This window comes from Cheilinus undulatus, linkage group 5, assembly GCF_018320785.1.
Source record: "Cheilinus undulatus linkage group 5, ASM1832078v1, whole genome shotgun sequence".
NCBI lineage: Eukaryota > Metazoa > Chordata > Actinopteri > Labriformes > Labridae > Cheilinus > Cheilinus undulatus.
The window spans coordinates 24,869,665-24,891,122 of NC_054869.1; the positions used below are offsets into that span (position 1 = coordinate 24,869,665).

The window sequence follows — 21,458 nt, forward strand, 5'->3', positions numbered from 1 at the left end:
TTTTTCCTACATTTTGTAGAAATCCCAGCTTTTTCCAACTGTTTAACAAATGTTCCAATGACATCTTCTCAGCCTCCAGCTCTTCCTGCTGCTCATGTCACTTTTTGTTGCTGAGGTAAAAAGGTTAGGTTTACATGGTGATTTCATCAGTCAGCACCACTCATCTCAAGTTTATTGATTCAAGTCCAGCAGATTAAAGGGGCAGGTACTGGGCCAGGTTTAGCATCCAAGAACCTCATGTTTTGTTTTCATATTTGGGCCGATGTTCTCAAAGTGGATCCATCACCAACCATTTCTCTGTTGATGGTGCCAAGTCTTTTTTTTTTCAGCAAGGTTAATACCCAGACAAATATATGAGGAAAAACTCAGATTCATCCACTTTAATCGACATAACCTAGAAAACTGAATCTGAACTTTAGAAGTTGTGCATTACAAATCCACAGTTTAAAAAGATCTATAAAGCTGCTTTTAAATTACATAGTGTCAGTTTAATTCTACATTTCTTTCCAGATTAGTTTTGTGCTGTAACAAGCAATCATTGTTATAAAACCATCTTAAAAATGTTATTATCCCAGTCTACATGAAGTCCACACTATGTTACTTAGAATAAAAGTGACCTGCGGTAGACTTTCTAAATCCAAGAGTGTGGAAACACAAGATCACCATGTCTGCCTGTAAACAATGTCAAATTAATTGAATGTGGCTCGCATTAGCCGTGCTTGCACTGCCAGCCTTCTGTCCTCCTCACAGGTTCACGCTCCCATGTCTGTGCTGGTGACACATTACTTCTTATTGATATGTGTCAGTTTAACCTGACACAGCTTACACTGTAAAACTAAACAAGTTGAAAATACTAGGGGTGTAACAATTCACAGAGGTCACAATTCAATATGAAACCCGGTTTTAAGGTCACGGTTCGGTATGAGTTTGGTTCCTCAATAACAAAAGGAACATAGAGTCCCAGATTTATAATTCTAGGTTTCCCTAATTGAACACTGTTTCATTAGTTTCTATTTTTATGTAATTTTTCTTCTTGTTTTGAATTTCATTTTAGTTGTAATTTGTTTTTCCTGCTGGTTTGCTTGTTTAGTTTAGTTTTTACCTTGAAAAAATGCTTTGTTTTAGTTAAGTTTTTATTAGGCCTGATAACATTAATGCGTTAATGCTTGTGATAATCTTGAAACCTTAACGTGTAAAAAAAAAAAAAAAAAAAAATGCAATTTAATCATATGACTAAGTTTGACCACAACTTGCACCTGTAGTCCTCCAGTGTGGATGTTAATGTGCCTGGGGGTGATGAGGTGAGAGCAGTTCAGACAAAGCCAGCAGTGATGAGTGAGGAGACAGATCCAGGTCTGCTTAATGCAATTTTCTTTTTAAAAAGCTGGCGAATGTAAGTTGAGATAAAACCAAAACTGTGGACACATGCTGCAGTGATGAACTCTCTTTACACTGAAGCATGAGTCTTAAGTACCACCTTCGGGCAAAGCACATCTTTGTTAATGTTAGCAAAGATGCTAACAACAACACAGGATCAGGCCATGGTCATACCACTGTCTTCAGCTGCTTCAGGACAGTTTTCTTCTTCAGCCGCTCAGATAAATGCTGGAAAGTGCTCCCAAACTTTGAGCAAGTCCTGATTGTTACCAATATCAATCCAGTGAAGAAATCTGCCGTGGAATTGCCAGAGTTGAAGATAATTAGCTAACTTCACGAGCTGAAGACAGAAAATACTGTTTTCATGTAACCTCAGGAAATTAGATGGGAAAATTTAGTTTTTGTTTAGAAACTTCAATAAATACAATTGTGAATGTGTTTATATTTGAGGGATTTACAATAGATGTGACGGACTAAATCATAGTTTTTAAACTCAAGCACTACTCAGCTAAGACCACTTGTAGTTTAAATATTTGCCCTTATTTTGTTTTTCAACCATAGAAAGTATCGATAGTGGCATCGATAAGGATTCAGATCAGCACTTTCAATGAGCTGTTCATAGAATTAAAAGAATAAAAATAAAACACTTGACAATAACAACCTTTTAAAGTCTAAAAACATAAAAATATACTCAAACGATAAAAGAAAAAAATGCTGTGATTAATCATGATTAATCACAGCGTAGTAATGTGATTAACTTGATTAATATTTTAAATCAAGTAACAGCACTAGTTTTTATTAGTTTAAGAGTTAGTTTTAAGTTTTTCTGTGATACTTCTCAGGGGCGAAACTCAAAAGGGTTTGAAAATGTAAGCATCATATAATTTTTAAAAACCTACTCAAACAGGTTACTCTTTACTGTTCAGAATATTTGTTCAAATTTGACATCTGATTGCACTGAAGACCTAAAATTAACCATAGTATTAAATCTGCTTCAATCAAATCAGAACATTTTACACTCTCTAGTCTGCTGCTGTCAAAGACTTAAACTAAAGAGATGTCTCTAATTTGATTTTAATTTAGTTTTGTAATCGCAGAATAATGTTTTGGCTAGTTGCATTTTTTTGTAAAGCTCAGTTCCAGTTAGCCAAAATGATTTTTACATTTTTGTTATTTTAGTTTACTATAGTAACCTTGGTTGGCACAGCCTGTGATGTATTAAACTTGAGACATAAATGAGGAATACGAACACAGAAATGAACAGCCTAAATTCTAAAACCTGATTTGAAATTATAAAAAAAATATAACTGAGAATGCAAATTAAAACTAATGTATTTTAGAGCAATGTATCATATTTATGATTTATGAAAAGTGCTTTGACACCATTGTTAGCAAATAGCTGGTGCAGTGGTCGACTGCCTCAGGCAAAATCAAGACTCATGTTTGTCTGTGAAGAACAACAGACTAGCTCATGTAAACAGAGGATGGGATGTTGCAACGGAGCTCTTGGAAACCACTGATTTTGGGGATGCACAGTAGTGCATTTATGCTGATATCCAATATGCAGATATTTCCAAATTCATTTGAAATGATACCTTTATCCATAGCGATATATAACTGTAGTTCAGACCCCAAACTTCAGTGCTAAAAACACACTTTAAAGTCTCAGGAAGAGGATAAACATGGAAAAAGACTTCAGCTTACATGGGTCTGTTTGTCTCCACAACTCTTATTAGTTTAACTAACAAGTAACTCTGATGCCCATCAAGGGTGATGACTTCATTTAGTTAGATAAGAGCCATCCTAGTCCATCTGTAGAAGTAGTGTTTGTGTAATTTAAATTAAACATACTCAAATCTGCAATCCAAGTGAAGAATAATTTTAGTATCTTTGTTCTACATGATTACTCAACAATGGACTTTACACAGCAGTGTCCCTCATGCAGGAGAGGTCAACATTTTGTCAGGTGTCACCTCAGTTTGAACCCTGCTTGAATCTCTCTAACTTCCTGTGCACAACCAGCGTCTCAGCTGTTTCTGTGTGTCCTCGTCTGCTCGCTAAATCTCTCTCTTTTTTTTTTTTTTGAGTCTCCACAGAGGTCATGCTCCCCCTGCTGCTCCTTTACTGCCGACAGTCTGATTTGGAGACAGACTGACTGATAAAAAAAGAGCAAAAAGAGATGAGTTGGCTTGACATTTCTGTTACTGTACAAGATAAAAGTCTATAACAGAGGATCTGTTATCCAATGGCTAGTTTATCTTTGTCAGGCACTGATTAGTCTTTGGCTTTATTCCTTAACCAAACATTTGGTATCTGAACTCTATGTAACAGACGGTATTAATGCTCTACATAGACAGTGCAGTGGTGTTTTCACATAGGATGCGGCCTTATGTTTAAATGTTTTCATTTAGTATTACTAAATTAGTAGTAGATGTAAAGCCAAATTACCAGACCGCCTGGTTTACATGTAACTGTACACTTTAAAGCGGTTTTCTATTAGTATGCTGTCAGTGCTGTGTGGCGTGTTGCCACCCTCCCCACTGCTCTGGGCAGGTCCCAGTGACCGCAGTTACTGGGGAAACTGGCGGTGGCGTTGCCTCTTCTCAGAAATCTAGCGAGCTAAACAAACCGCCCGGCAAACACAAGAATTGCATTTCATTCAGGGTGTGCTTGCGGGCAGCTCCAAAAGAACTTCTTCTTCCACATGAAAAAGGAGAGGAAGTTGTTGCACAATACTGCTCTGGCAGTGTGCAAATCTTCTTTTCCAGTACCTTGACTTGACTATTTTTTATCCCTTCTCCTCCTTCACTCGCTTCTCATTCCTTCGCCTTCTTTCTTGTTCTCATCCAGCCTGTGCAAACGTCTTCACGGCCTGCTTTATTGCTCATCCATCACTTCCAATAGCTCTGTGGTCATGATGTGTTTTGGTCTGTTTTCTTTGTTGTCACTATCCAGCCATCTGCTTCTTGATCCTGTAACACGCTGCATGGCAAGCCTCACTGCTTTTCATGGTCAACTCATGTAATTAATACCTTAAAGTTATTTGGAGTTTATCTTGTTGTGGTGAAACTAGCAGGACTTCACCACAGCAAGAGGAAGAGGGAAGCTGTTCTTATTACTTCGTTGGTAGTAGGGCTGAATGATTTGGGAAAATAATCTAATTGCAATTTTTTTTTTACCCAATATTGCACTTGTGATTTGAAATGTGACTATTCCTTAAGTTCCTCATTTCATGTATTTTCCAACAAACACAAGCAATAAATCATTCTATATTACAACCAACACATATTTAGATTAAACAAGGGCTGAACATTTTTGAAAAAATACCTAAGTGTGATTATTTGACTTGTATTTCACTTTATTTTTGGATATAAAATTGTTGTAATGAAGTTAGTGAACATTTTTATGCCATTCTCATATTTACTAAGAAAAAGAAAAAAAAAAGTTAAAGCAGGATTTTTATAGACTATTCTAAAAAATGGCACTTAAATGATTGCATGATTATGTAATGCATAACATCTCTGCTGCAAAAAAAAATTTAAACTGGTATTTTGACATAAATTCCAGGTTAAAGAAATATTGCACCTTCTGCGATGTGGAAATTGCAGCAGGCCATATTGTGATTTAATCTCATTTTCAATTAATTGCCCAGCCCTAACTGGAAGTGTTCCATTATCTGCATTTATTTTAGGCAGGTTTTAACTAAAAGGGTTTCATGGAACAATGTACAAAACCAGTCAGTGAGCAAATTGAATACTACCATTTGAATGGTACTCAAATTACTCTAACGGAGTAGATTCTGAGTACTTCTACTTTTCTAACTATATTTTGAATAGTACTTTTACTTCTCTTTAAGTAAGTTTTAACCAGATTAACTGTACTTTCACTTGAGTGCCGTACTCTTGTACTTGTTCCACCTTGTTGACTACACAGTAGCATGTAGAGGGAGAATGATTCCACATCACACCCATAAGCAGCGAAAGCTGGAGTGTTGGTTTCTCAGGGTTAAACATTTCAGAGTTGATTTTATCTCCATAATGAGTGAAATAGTCTTCAGACTTGGAGTTATCTGACAGTGTTGATCCACCAGTGTTAGTTAAAATCTATAAAGAGTGAAATAATCTAAGCTCTGCCAACTACAATTTCATTTCTGGGGGATATGGGTTGGTGTTTCCCATCATGCCCCCGGGCAGAGTGTTTAGATGTGTTTTAGAGTTTAGTTGTGTTTGGATGTTGTCCGTTGTACAGTGGTCCCTGCTTGGCTTCTTTTGGACATGTTCCAGTGGATTGTTGTTGTTGTTGGTGTGAGACACACATTTGCACCCTGAGTGGTTATCCACTGAGTTAGAATTCCTTCCAGGTTCATAAAGGACACATGGTGCATATTCTTCATCAGTATGTTTATTCTTACTATGAGGTTGACTTTTTCCCTTGTTCTTTTCAGAGAAGACCTACCTGTTAATATATTTTTCTATATCTATGCTCATTCTTTAAACTTTAAAGTGTTATTAAGGCCTAAAGTTTGTTTCCTCGGTCACCCTCAGATCTTAAAGTGCGTCCAAAAGGACTGAAATTTCTTGTCAAAAAAGCACATTTAAATATCGGTATTGATATTGTTATCGGCTATAATGACATATCGGATATCGGCAAAAGTTCAATATCATGCATCCTAAAGAGAACTGATGATGAATAACTGTAAGACTTTTTCTGTACAAAAAAAACATTTTTTTATTGTTTTTGTTGTTATTCTTTCTGACTGATGATGCAGGCATGATTAAGCTCTGTCTGATTGATCTTGTGTTTTATGTTTTCCTGCAGACAGGGATCAGGTGCCTTGTTTTTTGAACCTAAGAGTGTTATGTGGCACAGCTCTAGAGTGGGTTTTCATATTTATTTATTTTCATATTTTCATCCCTCCTTGTGACACGGTGGTGCCATATGAGTATGGATTTACCACATAGGGAGCCTAAAAGAATCAAGTCAGTATATATTTAATTTTAACTATTAAAGAGATAAGGCTATGTGTCATCCCAGACACTTTGATCCATTTTAAGAAAATCAACAGTCTATTTTTATATATCTTGCATGTTTTTAATGAGTTCTGTTATTTTGTTAGACAGTTATGAGAAATTATCAACTGTATAACATCTGTTATCCAGTGTTTAATAAAATGCCAATATTTGAGTAGTTTAACTTTTCTGTTAAAATGTATCGGTGAATATTGTAAAAAATAAAGTACTAAGAGAGAAGTAGAAAGTTTAGATCAACCCTCTTACTGACAGTTTTGCGTCTTCTGTTCTGTGTTAGCGTGGTATGCTGAACCGTCGGTGTCAGTGAATATAGATGAACCCTTAAAAACAAGGCATTGTGGTGAATAATGAATGCTGCTGCTGAATGCTTCAGAGGGATCATTGTTTGTTGTGTTGCAGGGTTCAGACACTTCCTGGTCGGGTCATGTGCAGTGCTTGGCTCAGCGTTGCCCGACATCTTTCAAAGGCGATGTTTGACACTGACTGCAAAGAGCCTTTTGTTTCAGAGGGACTTTTGATGTTTACTGCAAAAATAGGTTTAATTTTAATGCCCAGGAAGGAGAAAGTTTGGTCTTAGAGTACAAGTGGCCGGGACATGTAGACTTTGAGCATGAGAATACAGGTAACTGAGAAAGGTGGCAGGTGATAGAGTTTGATAATTACATTACATTATCAAACCCTATACCTGAAGATACAACATGATTTTGTTTACAATGTATTCATGGCATTTGACTATGGTTGCTGCAAGCATCTGAAGTGACAATCCACCAGAAGTTTGTCTTTGAATGACAATAATCACTCATAGATGAGTACCAACTTTATTGTGCATACCTAAAACAATCCTTGCTGGTTAGTTTAACTGCAAGAAATTTTCCAGGAACAGGAACTATTTATAAAAGCTAAGCTGTGTTTCCACCCAGGGTCTTAATTCAGCGTCACTCATCAGGGATTCCTGATGCCTGCCACCTTCTCTTTCAGTGGTAGTGTCTGATGGTCAAAGAACCTCTGTAACTTACTAAGGATAGGCATTTTCTATAATATCTAGGCAGCTCCTCTTTATGTGAAAAGGTGGTGCCGCTTTGCACCGCTTCACTGACATTGTAACTGACAACACTAACCCTTTAACGCCCCTGCTTCATTGTGCATCTAGCTTCATTTATGCAAAAAAAAAAAACCCAAAAAACAAAAAAAGCTGCCTGTACAGTGGGCTGGGTCCCTGAAAAACCCAAAGAATGAGCCTTCCCCAAATGTGATCTATTGGTGATATCGATGCATGTGTGTTGAATACGTCTTTGCCACTTTTTCCCATTTTTGCCAATGTTCTTCACTTTTTTGCCACCTCAGACCACGTTTGAAAAATTTTTGCCATTTTGTGCCTATATTGCTGTTTTTTTTGCCACTGTATGCCAAATTTTGCCCCTTTTTGCCCTTGTTTTTTTACTTTTTAATTTTTTTCAATGTTTTGCCTCCCCTCCCTATTTTGAGAAATTGGGTTTACTTTTCATAAAAGGCTTGCTTTTACTACAGCATTGATAAATACATAAAACATTTTTTTTTGCTTTGATGAAAATGATTATTATTCAGGTATAATTATAAATATGTTCATGAGTCTTAAAACTGAGAACCTTTGGTCTGTATTATGTAAGTACAGTAGCAGTGTTTCAGTTCCATCATTTGGAGTGGCAGTCTGCTACCCCACTGTTGCACTTCGCCTATATCATGTATACACTCGTTTGATTTCAGCACAGTGTCAGCGTCTTTTATTCATTTTGCTGTCCTGAGTTGTGTCTGTGCTCTGCTGGCGTGTTCCTGCAGAGGTTAGAGAGTTTATATCTTTGCCACAGTCACACTGATAATAGTTTTGTCTGTGGCGCAGCGTTAGCATTTGAATTTGTCTGAGTAACTGAGCCTCTTACCTGAGGAGGTAACAACTGTTTCCTTTCTTATCCTTTATTCTATTGACTTATTTTAAAGAGGTAGAGAACACTTTAACATTTTTTTCATCTGCACAGTGAGTTAATTTACTGAACTATAATAAAACACATCAGTGTTGGTGTTATAGCTGAAATTTGCACCAAACTTATAAAAGTCTGGATTTTACGGCTTTTAATTAGCTGAAACGGACATCTGCCTTGAAAAATCTTTTCTGAAAAGGTGGGGCTTATGTGACATAGAAACTGACCATCGGTAGATTTCTACATCACAAACTCTATGTAAAAGGTAGAGCGTTACCACCTCTAACTGACTTTACCATTCAGAGACCACTCCCATCCTCTCCTGCACTGCTTCTGCTCTGAGAGCTCTGGCTGTAGTAACGCCGCTGCTGGAGCAAATGACCCAAACAGGTAGTGCTCAGGATCATTTACATATAGAAAACGCTTTTTATTTACCTGCTGATATTTATTACTTAACTGAGATTTGTGACTCATTAAAGCATACTTTTCACTTTTTCACTCTGTGATTTTATTTTTTTTAGGAAAGCTCCCTCTTTTTCAAGGATCTGCATGGCATATGAATGGTTTGTGTTTACATCTGAGAGAGGGAGGAAAGATCGTCAATGGACAGTCTAGCTTTGCCTTTAGTGAGAGAAAGCAGCGCACTGCCTGATATGTTAGCGAGTTTGTCTCAACATTTATTACCTCTGCCAAGGAGGTTATGCGATTGGGTGGGTTTGTTAGTTAGTTTGTTTGTATGTTAGTTATTTTGTTACTTTGTTTGTTGGCAACATAACTCAAAAAGTTATGGACGGATTTTGATGAAATTTTCAGGAAATGTCAGAAATGGCATAAGGAAGAACTGATTCGATTTTGGGACTGATCTGGATCACCGTCTGGATCCAGGAATTTTTTTAAAGGATTCTTTACTATTGGGAGATAGGGCTAATGGTGGAGGTCTGCGCTGTCTGAGTGCTTTTCTAGTTTATCTATCTTGTTTTAACTTTTTCTTTTAAGTTGATCTTGAGTGCTTTGAAAGGCGCCTATGAATAAAATAAATTTTTATTATTATGATTTAGAAAGGTTCATTCCAGTCAAAACCTTTATGTTTTACCTCCTTTCTTAGTTTCTAGGTAAGTCTCAATAGGACATTTCCAGACAGAAATCTGTTAGAACAGCTTAGTGAGGGAAATATTACCATCCTTGAGAAGCTGTCTGACTTTATCTTGGTAATAGTTGCCTGTCCCTCTATCCTTCCCCTCGTCCATCAATAGAACATTGTTCTGTTAATGAACAAAGTAATATAACATGCTTGCAAGTGCTTTAATTAACAAGCATGGGCGAATCCAGATTTTGTGGTTAGGGTGGTCTGGGCCCAAACTCTGCCAGGAGTTGCATCATTCAGTGTAATTTTTTTAAATTTACAGAATAAAATGACTGGTTAACCCCTTAGAATTCTGCTTAAAGTTAGTCAAATCATGCCTATACAGGAATACCCAAATTAAACTGAATGCTGTGTTTGAACCAGCTACAGTCCAAGTACATACAAGCTAGAAAACTCAACTGGACTAAAGCTCGAAGCCTGAGCTAGTCCAGGTTCAAAGATGATAACAATAGAACAGAGAATGAGGATTTTAGACCTGTTTTATGAGGAAAAGTCAAGGTGTGTTCGATTTAACACATGAAAGGTGGCTTGGCTTTCACATGGAGTTTTTTGCAATTCCATGCAGGCTTTCATTTTTTTTGCACTGAGGAGAGGCTTCTGTCTAGCCACTCAAAAGTTGTCCTTTTTGGACTTAGTCCATCTCCACACAGAATCTCTGGAGGTCCATCTGAGTGACCATCAGGCACTTTGTCACCTCACTTGTCAAGGCCTTTCTCCCTGATTGCTCAATTTTGAGAATTTGATTATTATCAGATTCTCAAAGCATTCAGCAGCAGCTGTGCTCTTGGGAACCTTCAGTGCAACTGACCTTTTTTCCCCAGATCTGTGTCTTGCAACAATCCTGTCTCTGATCTCTGCAGGTAGTTCCTTTGACCTCATGGCTTTGTTTTTGCTCTGATATACATTGCCAGTTGTGAGGCTTTCTTTAAGGATATGTGCATTTCCAAGTCATGTCAAGTCAATTTGATTTACCGCAAATGGACTCCAATCAAGATGTAGAAGCATCTCAGCAAAGACTGGGAGAAATGGGAGACTCCAGAGTCCAGAGTGTGTTTTCAAAGAGTCTGAATACTTAAGAGTGCTTAACAAATTTATTAGACCACCTGTCATATTTGTCTCAGAGACCATCCAGCATCATGAAGTGCTTTAATGCAGACTCATTCATTTTCAGTGAACACTCCACGTTTTACCATTTTGAACAGGAATGAGGAATTTCAGACTGAATTCACCTTTTTATACCCAAATTTGAGCCGGCTCACTGGGCTTCTCTGAGAAGTCAGAAATAAATCAAGCATAACATTCAACCACTAAAACTCATTTTTCTGTTCAGGAATGCAAGTAAATAACTATAATTTGACATATTAATCAAGAAATAATAATGTGCTTTACTATTTTTTCAGTTTTTTGTAAGTCAGTAAATTTGAAAATTCATGGATAACAATAATAATTATATTTTAGCATTAAAAATGTCATTTTAGTTAAAGAGCTTCTACATATTGGTGTATTAACCATTGCAGAAACATAAAAATGATTTTGGTAAGTACCAATGCTGTTAATTTAGGACAGCTGTGGCATAAACCTTACTTTGGGTGGTGGTCTAATAAATTTGTTAAGCACTATATGTCAATGTGATAATTCAGTTTTTTATTTTAAATTAATTTGCAAAAGTGAGATACCGTGTGTAGATCAATGAGAAAAAAAAGATTTGACCATGGCATCAGGCTGCAACATAAATACACTGAAAACAGTGAGGGCGTCTGAGTAGTTTGTGAATGCACTGTAACTATTATTGCTATGAAGTCACCCTGAACCGCCGAGCTTCATATTCCTCAGCTGCATGTCCTGTTGGTACCGTGCCATCATCGTAACAGAGATATATAGATGAGCAAATAGTCATGGTTTCTTCACTGCTATGCCCTGCTTCTTTTCTTGTCCTAATATTTGTTTTGACAGTGAACTGCAACCTCAATAATTTTACTCTGCTATGCAGTCTTGAGAACACAAGAATGTTCCATGTCAAACTGAACTGACAGGGATCAAGGTTAGGTTAATTCAAAAATAAATTTAAACAGTCTTATCATCAGGTTTCATCTTTGCATCGTGGTGATGTAACATTTTCAGGATGTTTTGAGGGTCACAGTGTTCAACTGTTTTTTTTTTTGTTTTTTTTTTTCTTTCACAGGTCACCACACCATTTACATCGGTGTGCATGTGCCCAAGAGCTATCGGCGTCGGAGGCGTCACCGTCGGAGAACCGGCCACAAGGACAGAAAGGAGAAGTTGACAGAGAATGCCTCTGACAAGTCAGACACGGAAAACAACGATGAGGCCAGCAACAGCATCCTCAAACCTCTCAGTAAGTTCTGATGGACTCCACGTCAGGGCTCATTAGCACTCACGTCTGTCTTTGCTGAAGGCTGCTCTCTTTCTCCAGAAAAAAAGCCCCTGTTACTTGCTGTGACCCCAAAGAACTGCTGAGTCCACTTAGTGGCTAGAAATAGTCATGCTTGTCCTGCTGATTGACGAGTCTGTTTGGACAGAGCAGGGTGAATTTTCACTGGAAGTACTGGCTGCTCACATATAATTGTACTAGTGCTGATAGGAGTCTCTGGGGTTCAGTGTGGAAGTGCATGCCTTGTTGTGCTTTTGTCCTTGGTTGCAGGCATAAGTGTATCTGTTTTTGTGTGTCTGTGGGTATGTGAGCATTAATAAAAATGTGCTTGTGTTCTTAGTTTACTGATCCCATACAGTCAACAGTATGAATCGCCCTGAGGCACTGTTGCTGTAATCATCTGACACTCGGACAAAGAGCTGTGGCTAGTTCAAGATAATGTGGAGAAAGGAATAGAGGAGAGATGGGTTACACTGGTTGACTTTGATCTATGGTGTGAGTTCAGTGTAAGTTATTTACGTCCTGTTTTGTTTTTTTATGAATTGAACCTGTTGCTGTTATGTAACTTAAAGGTGCCGTAATACTCGTAGGGGAGAGGGAGGCTTGTTCAACACTGACCCTTCTCTCTTCTCCTAGCGTGGCAGTTGGGCCCCTTTAAGAACTCTGATGATGAATCTGAAAGGGTTGCAACTAGGGCTGTCAAGATTAATTGCATTAATCAAGATTAACTATGATCCTAAATTAGTGCACTATTTGAAAAAAAGTTATTAATTGCAAGTTTTTTTTTGGAAATTTTATTAATTTTCAGAAACCTTAACAGCAGCAGAAGACAACCAAACAACACAGAACAAATACAAAACATGAATAATATAAAAAAAACATGACTAATACACAACCAACCACAAATTGCAAGCTTTATTGTTTCTTTCAGCAGCAGCTCCCTGCAACACAGTGATGTAAGCTAAGTCCACCACTGCTCCGTAATATCTCGTTTCTAGGGCTGTCAAAAGATATGTTTTATTTAATCATGATTAATTGCAGAATTTCTGTAGTTAATTGTGATTAATCGCACCCTTTGTATTAGGGATGCACCAAAATGAAAATCCTTGACCGAAAATGAGGAAACCGAAACACCGAAAGAAATTATTATGCCAGTTTTTAGTACCAATGCATTTATGGCTATGACTGTGTACTAACCTCAATAAAATCAATTGCAATCGCATAAATTAATATTAATGCTTCAAAGAATAAATCAATGACAAAATATGTAAATATTTATTAAGCACTGACATTCCGACAATGCATAATATAAAACAGAATAAAATAAGATACAAAATAAAATGTTTAACTTGACCCCACTCATGTATACATTAAATCAGTGGTTCTCAACCTTTTTTCAGTCGTGTACCCTCTGTGAAGTATTTTTTCAAAGTACCCCCTAAACAGCACAAAGCTTTTTGGCCAAAAAGAAAAACATTAAACAGCGCTGTGACAGCTGTCCAATTTATCAAACTTTGTAACTGATAAACACTTTCAAATTACCAACATTAGATTTTTTTTCTAAACATTTTAAATGTTAAAAATACATGACTAAAGTCATGGCACATCTTCTCAACACTAAATGTGGGAATTCAATTAATGTAGTGAAAACAGTGACTAGAAAGGCTTTAAACCATTTAAACCCAGAGTTGTGCACAACTCTGCTTGGCTGCAGTGGTCTCTCTGGAACAATTTTGAAATAAAAAACATAGAGCTAGAAAGAACTAAAAACCTGTAAATAATTAAATAATAAAAAAAAAAAGCTTAGTGCCCCTTTTTGGGAGCATAATAAAGATCTATTCTCAAACTGAAATCATGAACTTAGTTATAGATCAGCATTTATTCACAAAAAATAAATCATGAACCTTTTTATGAATGGAGAGATTGTGAATACAGTGATTGACAGGCATGTGCCAGTGTGGGTCAAACCATCCTGCCATGGGGGAGACTTGGGGGGGTTTAGGGGTCATTAAATTGAATAACATACATATAAACTCCACTTCATAAACTTAAGGTCCTTACACTCCAGAAAAAATATTTTTGTGCAAATTATTCACACAAAATGTTTACATTTTGAACCTGTAGTGAGTCAATGCAAGCTTCCACACCTCCAACACCATTTCGCAGCGCGACATTGCTGCGAATATTTTTTCAAAGTTTCGCTCCGACGAGCACACATGGTGGTGGTGCCGATTTTTAAGGCAGACAGAGAAACAAAAACGTTCTCCTCTCCAACACACCTGATGTTTGTCCTCTCCACGTATCTGTCTGTAGTCAGTGCTTGTGTTTTTGCCTCATGTAGCCTGGTAGAGAGGTAGCAAGGCAGCAGGCAGCCCCACATGTCCATGTTAACGCAAGTGTGCTACTCACACAGCTGGAGCTGTTTCCAAACTAACGGGACTTTAGTGAAATATTCACCAACACAGTGTCCTCTGACCTCAGACATACGACTTATAAATGCTCCGGATCAACCAGCTAAATGACTTCTCTGACCAGTCTGGAACACTAACAGGTGAGCCAATTTGTGCGCTGTGGGGGAGTTAACTCCTCTCACAGCGAGCCTCAGCTGCGCCCTTATACTATTATTGATCATATTTGACATAGAATGAATGGTCAGTCTCTCCTCTTACAACCTTGGCTGGCACAGTGAATGAAACAGTGAAACAAGACGGCACTGACCTCCTGACTGTGTGTAAAAGTGCCGCGCTATGACAGAGAGGGATAATCTCCTTTTATCTTCCGCTCCAATAAATATCACTGTTTATCAGAGGACAGAGAAAACACACTGCAGACATTTGCAGCATGAATGTGATTTTAGAATGTACGTAATATACTTGCAAAATCGTGTCGCTCCTGACGTGCAAAGAAAGTTGCCATTTTCCTTATAGCCGGCATTCATTTTAAAATCTCGCCTACACCCTGAAGTGCCTTCACCTACGCGTACCCCCATTTGAGAACCACCAATCCAAGTGCGTGCTGGTCGCAGTTTTTGCTTGCGTCATTACAACATCTTGTTTCGGCCTCGTTGTTTCGGTGATAAAAGTATTTCGGCCAAAAACCATAAATGCACTTTTTGGCAATTTTCAGCCAAAAATTTTCAGTGGCCGAATTTTCGGTGCATCCCTACTTTGTATCACGTTTTGGTGTTATTTGGATTTTTCCACAGTCTTAAACTAAAAGTAATCGACTTCCTGTTTGGAAACCGGTCTGCTTTTATATGTAAATCAAAAATTATAATCTGAATTTAACCACAGAAAAAGGGCCTTGATATGAACTGAAAATGAAATCTGAGAACATTAAAAAGGTTCGGATGACCTCTGACCTGTGCACTAAGCTGTCTGTTAGATGTTTTTAAAGTGAAATGAGACATTAAGGAGCAGTGGTGGACTTATTCCAAATCAATGTGGCTGCATGTAGACGCTGACGTGGCACCAAAGTGTGCTTGGAGGGATAGCAGGTCATCTTATTAATCGCGATCAAAAAAAAAATTAATGCACTAATTAGGGCTGCAACGATTGTCAACATAATCGTTTGTGTTGACTATAAAAATTTGTTGACGCGGGAATTAAAGTGTCGACGCGTCGTATTTTTTGTACTGGTAAAATCTAGTACCGGCCGGTAAGGACTCATCTGTACTTGCAGTTCACTACAGGAAGTGGTGGGGGCAGTATTGCTCCCACTGTTTACATTATTCACAGAAACTGAGAAGAAGAAGTTAAGCATGGCGGAAAGCATGGAGAACGCACCAAAAAGCCGACCCAGAGCTTCTAAAGTTTGGGAACATTTTACAGAAAACAAATTGGCGAAACAAGTCAACTGCAAACTGTGTCAAGTCAAACTCTCGTACCATGGCAGCACTACGGCAATGCACGAACACCTGAAAACGTAAACACACTGTAGCTGCAGCATCTTCTAATACCACGAGTGGGCAAGTTTGCAAGTTGCATGAATATCTTTTAGATCTTTTGCATTTAGTTACTGAGCCCTTTGTGCTTCAGGCACGAGGATTAATTCAGTAGCCTACTTACAACTTTGGTGCCGTACGTTAATCAGTCGGAAAACCATCTGTGATATTTGTTAGGGTAACGTTTTTTTCAGTAACGCTATTTAGTGTGCAATTTACTTTAGTTATCAGTTCAATACTTTTATATTAGAGGAAACACAAACCTTGACGATGTAGCAACTTGACATGTCATGTCAATTTGCTAAACCATTAAGTTTTCACAGGTGTGCATGCATAAGAAGGCAAGGTAAAACGGGGATCCAAAATAGTGCGCCAAATAGCCACGATTAGTCGACCAATCGTAAAAATAATCGCCAGATTAGTCGACATAAAAAATAATCATTAGTTGCAGCCCTAGCACTAATTGTGGACAAGTCAAAGGTCATCTAAAACATAGCCATAGCCATAGTCCATAACAAGGTTCTTTTTCCATGGTAGACTTCAATCTACCTATAAAAGCGGGCCTGTATCCTAACTGGAAGTCTCTTACTCTTAGTTTAAGACAGTAGAAAAATCCACAATTACACAAACCAGCTTTATATGCAAAATAGTGGATTTTTTAAATGCTATAAGTAGGGTAGCATTAATTTTGATTAAAGGGGACATATTTTACCCTTGAAGCCAAGTTCATATTGTTCTCAGAGGTCCCCAAAATGTGCCTGTGAAGTCTGTTGCTAAAAAAAAAACACTCCAGTATTAGATTTTTTACATGTCTTTAAAACCCCTCTGTTTCAGCCATGCTCAGAACAAGCTGTCTCTGTGTCTGTAGCTTTAAATGTTACAGAGCTGTCTGACTCCGCCCCTGACCACGCCCCTCTCAGGAAATGAATGTGGTACTCCTGATGTTATAATGTTATTTAGCAGACTTTGACCAAAGTTAAGGACCTTGCTAACTGTACTTGTATCATGCAACTGTCCAACTGGACTGGGATTTGAACAATCAATCTCCCAGACCAAAGTCAGCAGGGTAACCCACTGAGCTATCCAGCATCTCAGCTGGCAGCTAAGAGGAAGATCAGGAGAGGAGGCTGTGGGGGCAGTGCTAACTCCTCACATGACATCATGAGGGGAAAATCTGAGAACTGCTTGTTTTAGCACACATTTTTCTGAAAGATGGAGAAATGGGGGGGGGGGATCCTTGGGGAGGGATTGTGGACAGGCCAGGGGCACATATTTTTGTTAGAAAAACCTGAAATTGATTGATTTTTGCATATGTCCCCTATTACTATTATATTGTGAAGAAGCAATTATAAGAGCTATAGTTCTCTAATATTTGAAGAATCAGAATCAGCTTTATTGGCCATGTATGCTACAACAACAAGGAATTTGACTCCACTTAACTTTTCTCTTGGTCTGTAAGAATTAAATATTAAATACAAAAAAAAAGTATAAAAAATTTCAATTGAAATATGAACAGGTTCTTGTTTGGTATTTTTTCTAGTATATACAAGTCCATGTGCATTGATGGTATGGGTGCAAGATGACTAGACATGATGCAGGGGTGTGGGCAAATTTACATAATGGACTAGCTTAAAATATCTTATCTACGTTATTTAGCATGGAGAGCCTTCTTACAGTATTTGCATTTTGTGGACAGATTAAATTAGTAATCAGTACAGTAAATAGATTAGTGCAAACTTGCATATGAAGTGAGGCTTTTGCCACAGTGAGTTTTCCTACAGTATTTTATACACAGTAAAGCAGTAAGAGACAGTGCAGGATATTTTGAATAAACAGGGCTAAGGTGCTTGTTAAATGAAAGTTCTAGCATGGAGGTTGGGCCCTTCTAGGAACTGTAATGATGAACCTGAAAGGGTTGCAGCTAGGGGTGCAAGATAACTATCGCGCCGATAATTATCAGGCCGATAATTATCAGGCCGATAACAGGAAATTATTACGTCATTCCGATAAGTCTGATATCATGACGACTAGCCCCGATATCATATATATTTTTGTCAGCATGGCAGTGCTGGCGTTTGTTTTCTTTCTCACAAGACTACACATTCTGAAACAGTAGGTGGCACCACAGTACACGACCTGCTGTTAAGCACCAGAGAAGAAGAGGAAGCAGCCCCTGTGCTAAAATGCTAACAACATGGCGTTAATCAGTATTTACGGGGAGGATAACACGACCGTGTGTGTAGAATTTGCCCTGCAAAGGTCACAAAGAGTAGAAAGAAGTCCTCGACGGATCTTACAAGTCACTTAAGAGTCATCATCCTAACGACGTTAAAACGAAGTGGCAGCAGCCACTAGCCTCAGCCGCGGGCATTAGGACCGAGTCAAGGGCTAATACCAGGCAGAGCACTGATCGTAAGCAGGCATTGAAGACTACAGAAAAATTTGCCAGAGCCTAAAGGCGCAATGTTATAATAAAAAAATCAGTCTGACAGTCTTCCAATCCATCGCTACTTTCATAGACGTATACCTGCCTGCTCTGTTTGACGTGGTTTCATTCAGTCTGATCGGCGTTAGGAACAGAAGTTCCTAACCATGGTGGACTTTACATTCTTAACATATTTCTGATATGGCTTGAGCAGCAAAAAAAAAACAAAAAACAAAAAAAAAAACAAAAACAAAAACAAAAAAAACCCAGACCCCAAATATCTCCATTTGTTAAGCATAACAGCCAGTTAACATTTGGTTTTATGGGGGGAAAACCTATGTTAGTTATTTCTGTATGCTGTACTTGGTACACAAATGTTTAACTAAAAAAGTTAACTATAATAACAGTTATAAAGTCAGAATAGTCCTTTTTTTTTGAAAAACATGAGTGATATTAGTTAAAATTAGTTATAAATATCTTTGCTCACTACATATCAACCCCTTCTTACCTCCAGATGTGCATAAACACATCAAATAAACTTCTTTTGTTAAATCAACAATTTAAAAAATATACCGGTTATTATCGGTTATCGGCCATCAGGAGTAGGAAATTATCGGTTATCGGTATCGGTTCAAAAAAAAATACTTATCGTGCATCACTAGTTGCAGCATAATTACAGATGGGTTAGTGGTGAAGAAGAAGCAAAAAGGAAAGCTATGGTTCTCCAATACTTATATGATCACTCCTCAAGAGATGAATCAATTAAAAATAATTAGCATAAATTTTAACACAATATGACCATGCACTTACAGATTTTTAAACAATTTCAGTGTCTGAGTCGACACAATTTCTCCAACCTGATGTGACAATGTCATCATGTCATGTCGACGTATGATATAAATTAACAAGAACTAATCTAAACCCCAGAGAAGAAACTGAATCTTATCTTCTGAAGCTTCAAAGATACCAAAATAAAAACCGAACAAGAGAGTGTGTCTACTTTAAATTCTTAAGCTCTTCTGTACTGTACAAGAAACAAAGCACTGCAATCATTGAGGAGAACAAGTGTAATTATTGTCATGTGTAATTATAATGGAACTGGAGAACACATTTTACTTCACAACAAATAAAAGTTTCAAAGCAATAAATAAGTTTAAAAAACATTGAGAGAGAGGGAACAAAACGTCTGATTTCTTGCATACAGGAGGTCCACGTGTGACTCTGTGACTGTTACAAGAGCTTTAAATGTCATCCCTTCTGTCAAATCCACTAATGAGGTTTCACCCCTGATATTTTTAGAGAATCATGTGATTTTACACACAACATCCTCACATGAAGTGACAAAAAAACAAAACAAAATACACCAGAGCTGGGTCTTACAATCTCAACACATTACTCTATGTTGAGGATTTTCTTCTGGACATAAATCCAATCAAAGAATAGATTACAGCCAGCCCATCTGGTCATGGCTGATGACTGGGGCGATGGATACAGTATTTGACTAAAAAGATGATTTCTATGATTTTTTTTTTATGTATCTCAGTTACATTCAACAGCAGTGATTCTTTCTATTTTAGGGCATTCACAGGTCTGTATTAGCATTAATGTGGAGTCAGTATTTGACTTCAAAGTCTATGAAGTCATTTGCTGAAAACCTTGCAAAGCAGATGGATTTGCCAGCCTCCATGGTGGTCATCAGGCAAATCAATTTTAAAAAGCTCCAATCTATGTTTGTGCTAAACCGAGCATGGTTCAGGCCAATCAGCATCATTTGAGGAGAACAAGGAGGTAGCTACGGGTGGGGTTTAGTTGTACTGAAGCTATATAGCTTCAGTTTGATCAAAACTGGACCATGTTTCTGTATGAAATAAGGAGCAAAATGTCATACTGAAAGCTTTCCATGCAAGAAAATTTGTTTTGTTCTTCTGCTGACCTGCTTCGGCATGTGTTTGTGATGGTTATGGGGGAAGAAGTTAGTTGTGAGTCATTAAGTGTATACAATGGCTGCCACTAGTGCAGTGATTAGCTTGGATATAGCTATAGTATAGTGGTAGTTTGATCGGAATTGGACCAAATTTATGTATGAGATATAGAGTAAAAAGCAACACTGAAAGCTTTTCATGAAAGTAAAGATGTTTTCACTCTTCTCCTGATCTGCCTCGGCATGAGTTAACACTTGTTACTGGTGGGGTTAAGTTGTAATATAAGCTGGTGTATACAGTGGCAGCCATCAGCTCAGATGTAGCTTCAGAGCGTCAGTTTAATCAGACCTTTGACCACATTTCTTTATTAGCCTATAACAAGAGCAAAGAGCCACACAGAAATCCTGTCTTGGCAGAGATATTTTTCCGTATCTCCTGACCAGCTCTGATTGGCTCATCATGAATGTGACGGACACAATGTTCATCCAGTCACTTTCAAAGAATATTATGAAAAGTCCTGCCCTTCTTAGACGTTTTGTATGGGAGCTTTCCTGGATGAATGTAAAGTATAACAGTCTATCTGGCATGTCAGGTAGATTTTCTAAGCCAACAGACAACAAACGTATTTAATATTAAGTCAATATAAAAAGGGCTATCAGCAATACTTCAACATTAAAATAGAAAAATGTCCAACTTTATGAGTCATCAACCCCTCTGATACGCTCTGAAGCCTCTTTGTGGGTCGCCTTTATTTGAGACAAGTGGCAGTACAATATTACTAAAACATGCTGCTTATGTTTGTCCGTGCATATTTTTCATATTAAGATTTTATTAAAGCCTGTTCTTACAGAGTGTTTGTAAGGCCACCTTTGCTAAAAGAGACCACTGTCTGTGTAGTTGCGCTTGAACACCAGAGTCAGTTAATTGAGTATTTTTGCAGACCTCTAAAAGGTTGAAGGAAACAGGAAAGTGCTCTCTGTTGTCAGATTTGCTTTGTGCCTTTAGTTGGTCAGAACATGTCCACAGCTTCTCATCGGCTTTGTGACCATGGTCCTTCATTGAAATCACTCTACACCCTTTGCAAGAGTTTGTTCCCCTTCTCTCACCCTTGCCTTTGTTGTCAGTCCTTCACTGTGGTCCAAAACTGACCAAAACTAATCTTCAAACCAGAAACTAAGAAATTCCCTGTATTTAGGGATAAAGGGGGTCATAGTAAGGACAGCATCTGGGTGTTTTTCTTTTTACTCTGCATGTAAAGTCTGACCGCTGT

General features: G+C 37.9%; 1 protein-coding gene across 3 annotated transcripts in view; it reads left to right on the forward strand.

Annotated features, from left to right (window-relative positions):
- slc4a4a (solute carrier family 4 member 4a) overlaps positions 1 to 21,458 on the forward strand; it is an 86,431-nt gene that overhangs the window by 9,372 nt on the left and 55,601 nt on the right. For all 3 annotated transcript variants that reach the window (XM_041787464.1, XM_041787465.1, XM_041787466.1), the window contains exon 4: positions 11,689 to 11,862. In XM_041787464.1, coding sequence (XP_041643398.1) covers positions 11,689 to 11,862 — 174 coding nt within the window. The remainder of the gene's footprint in view (positions 1 to 11,688; positions 11,863 to 21,458) is intronic.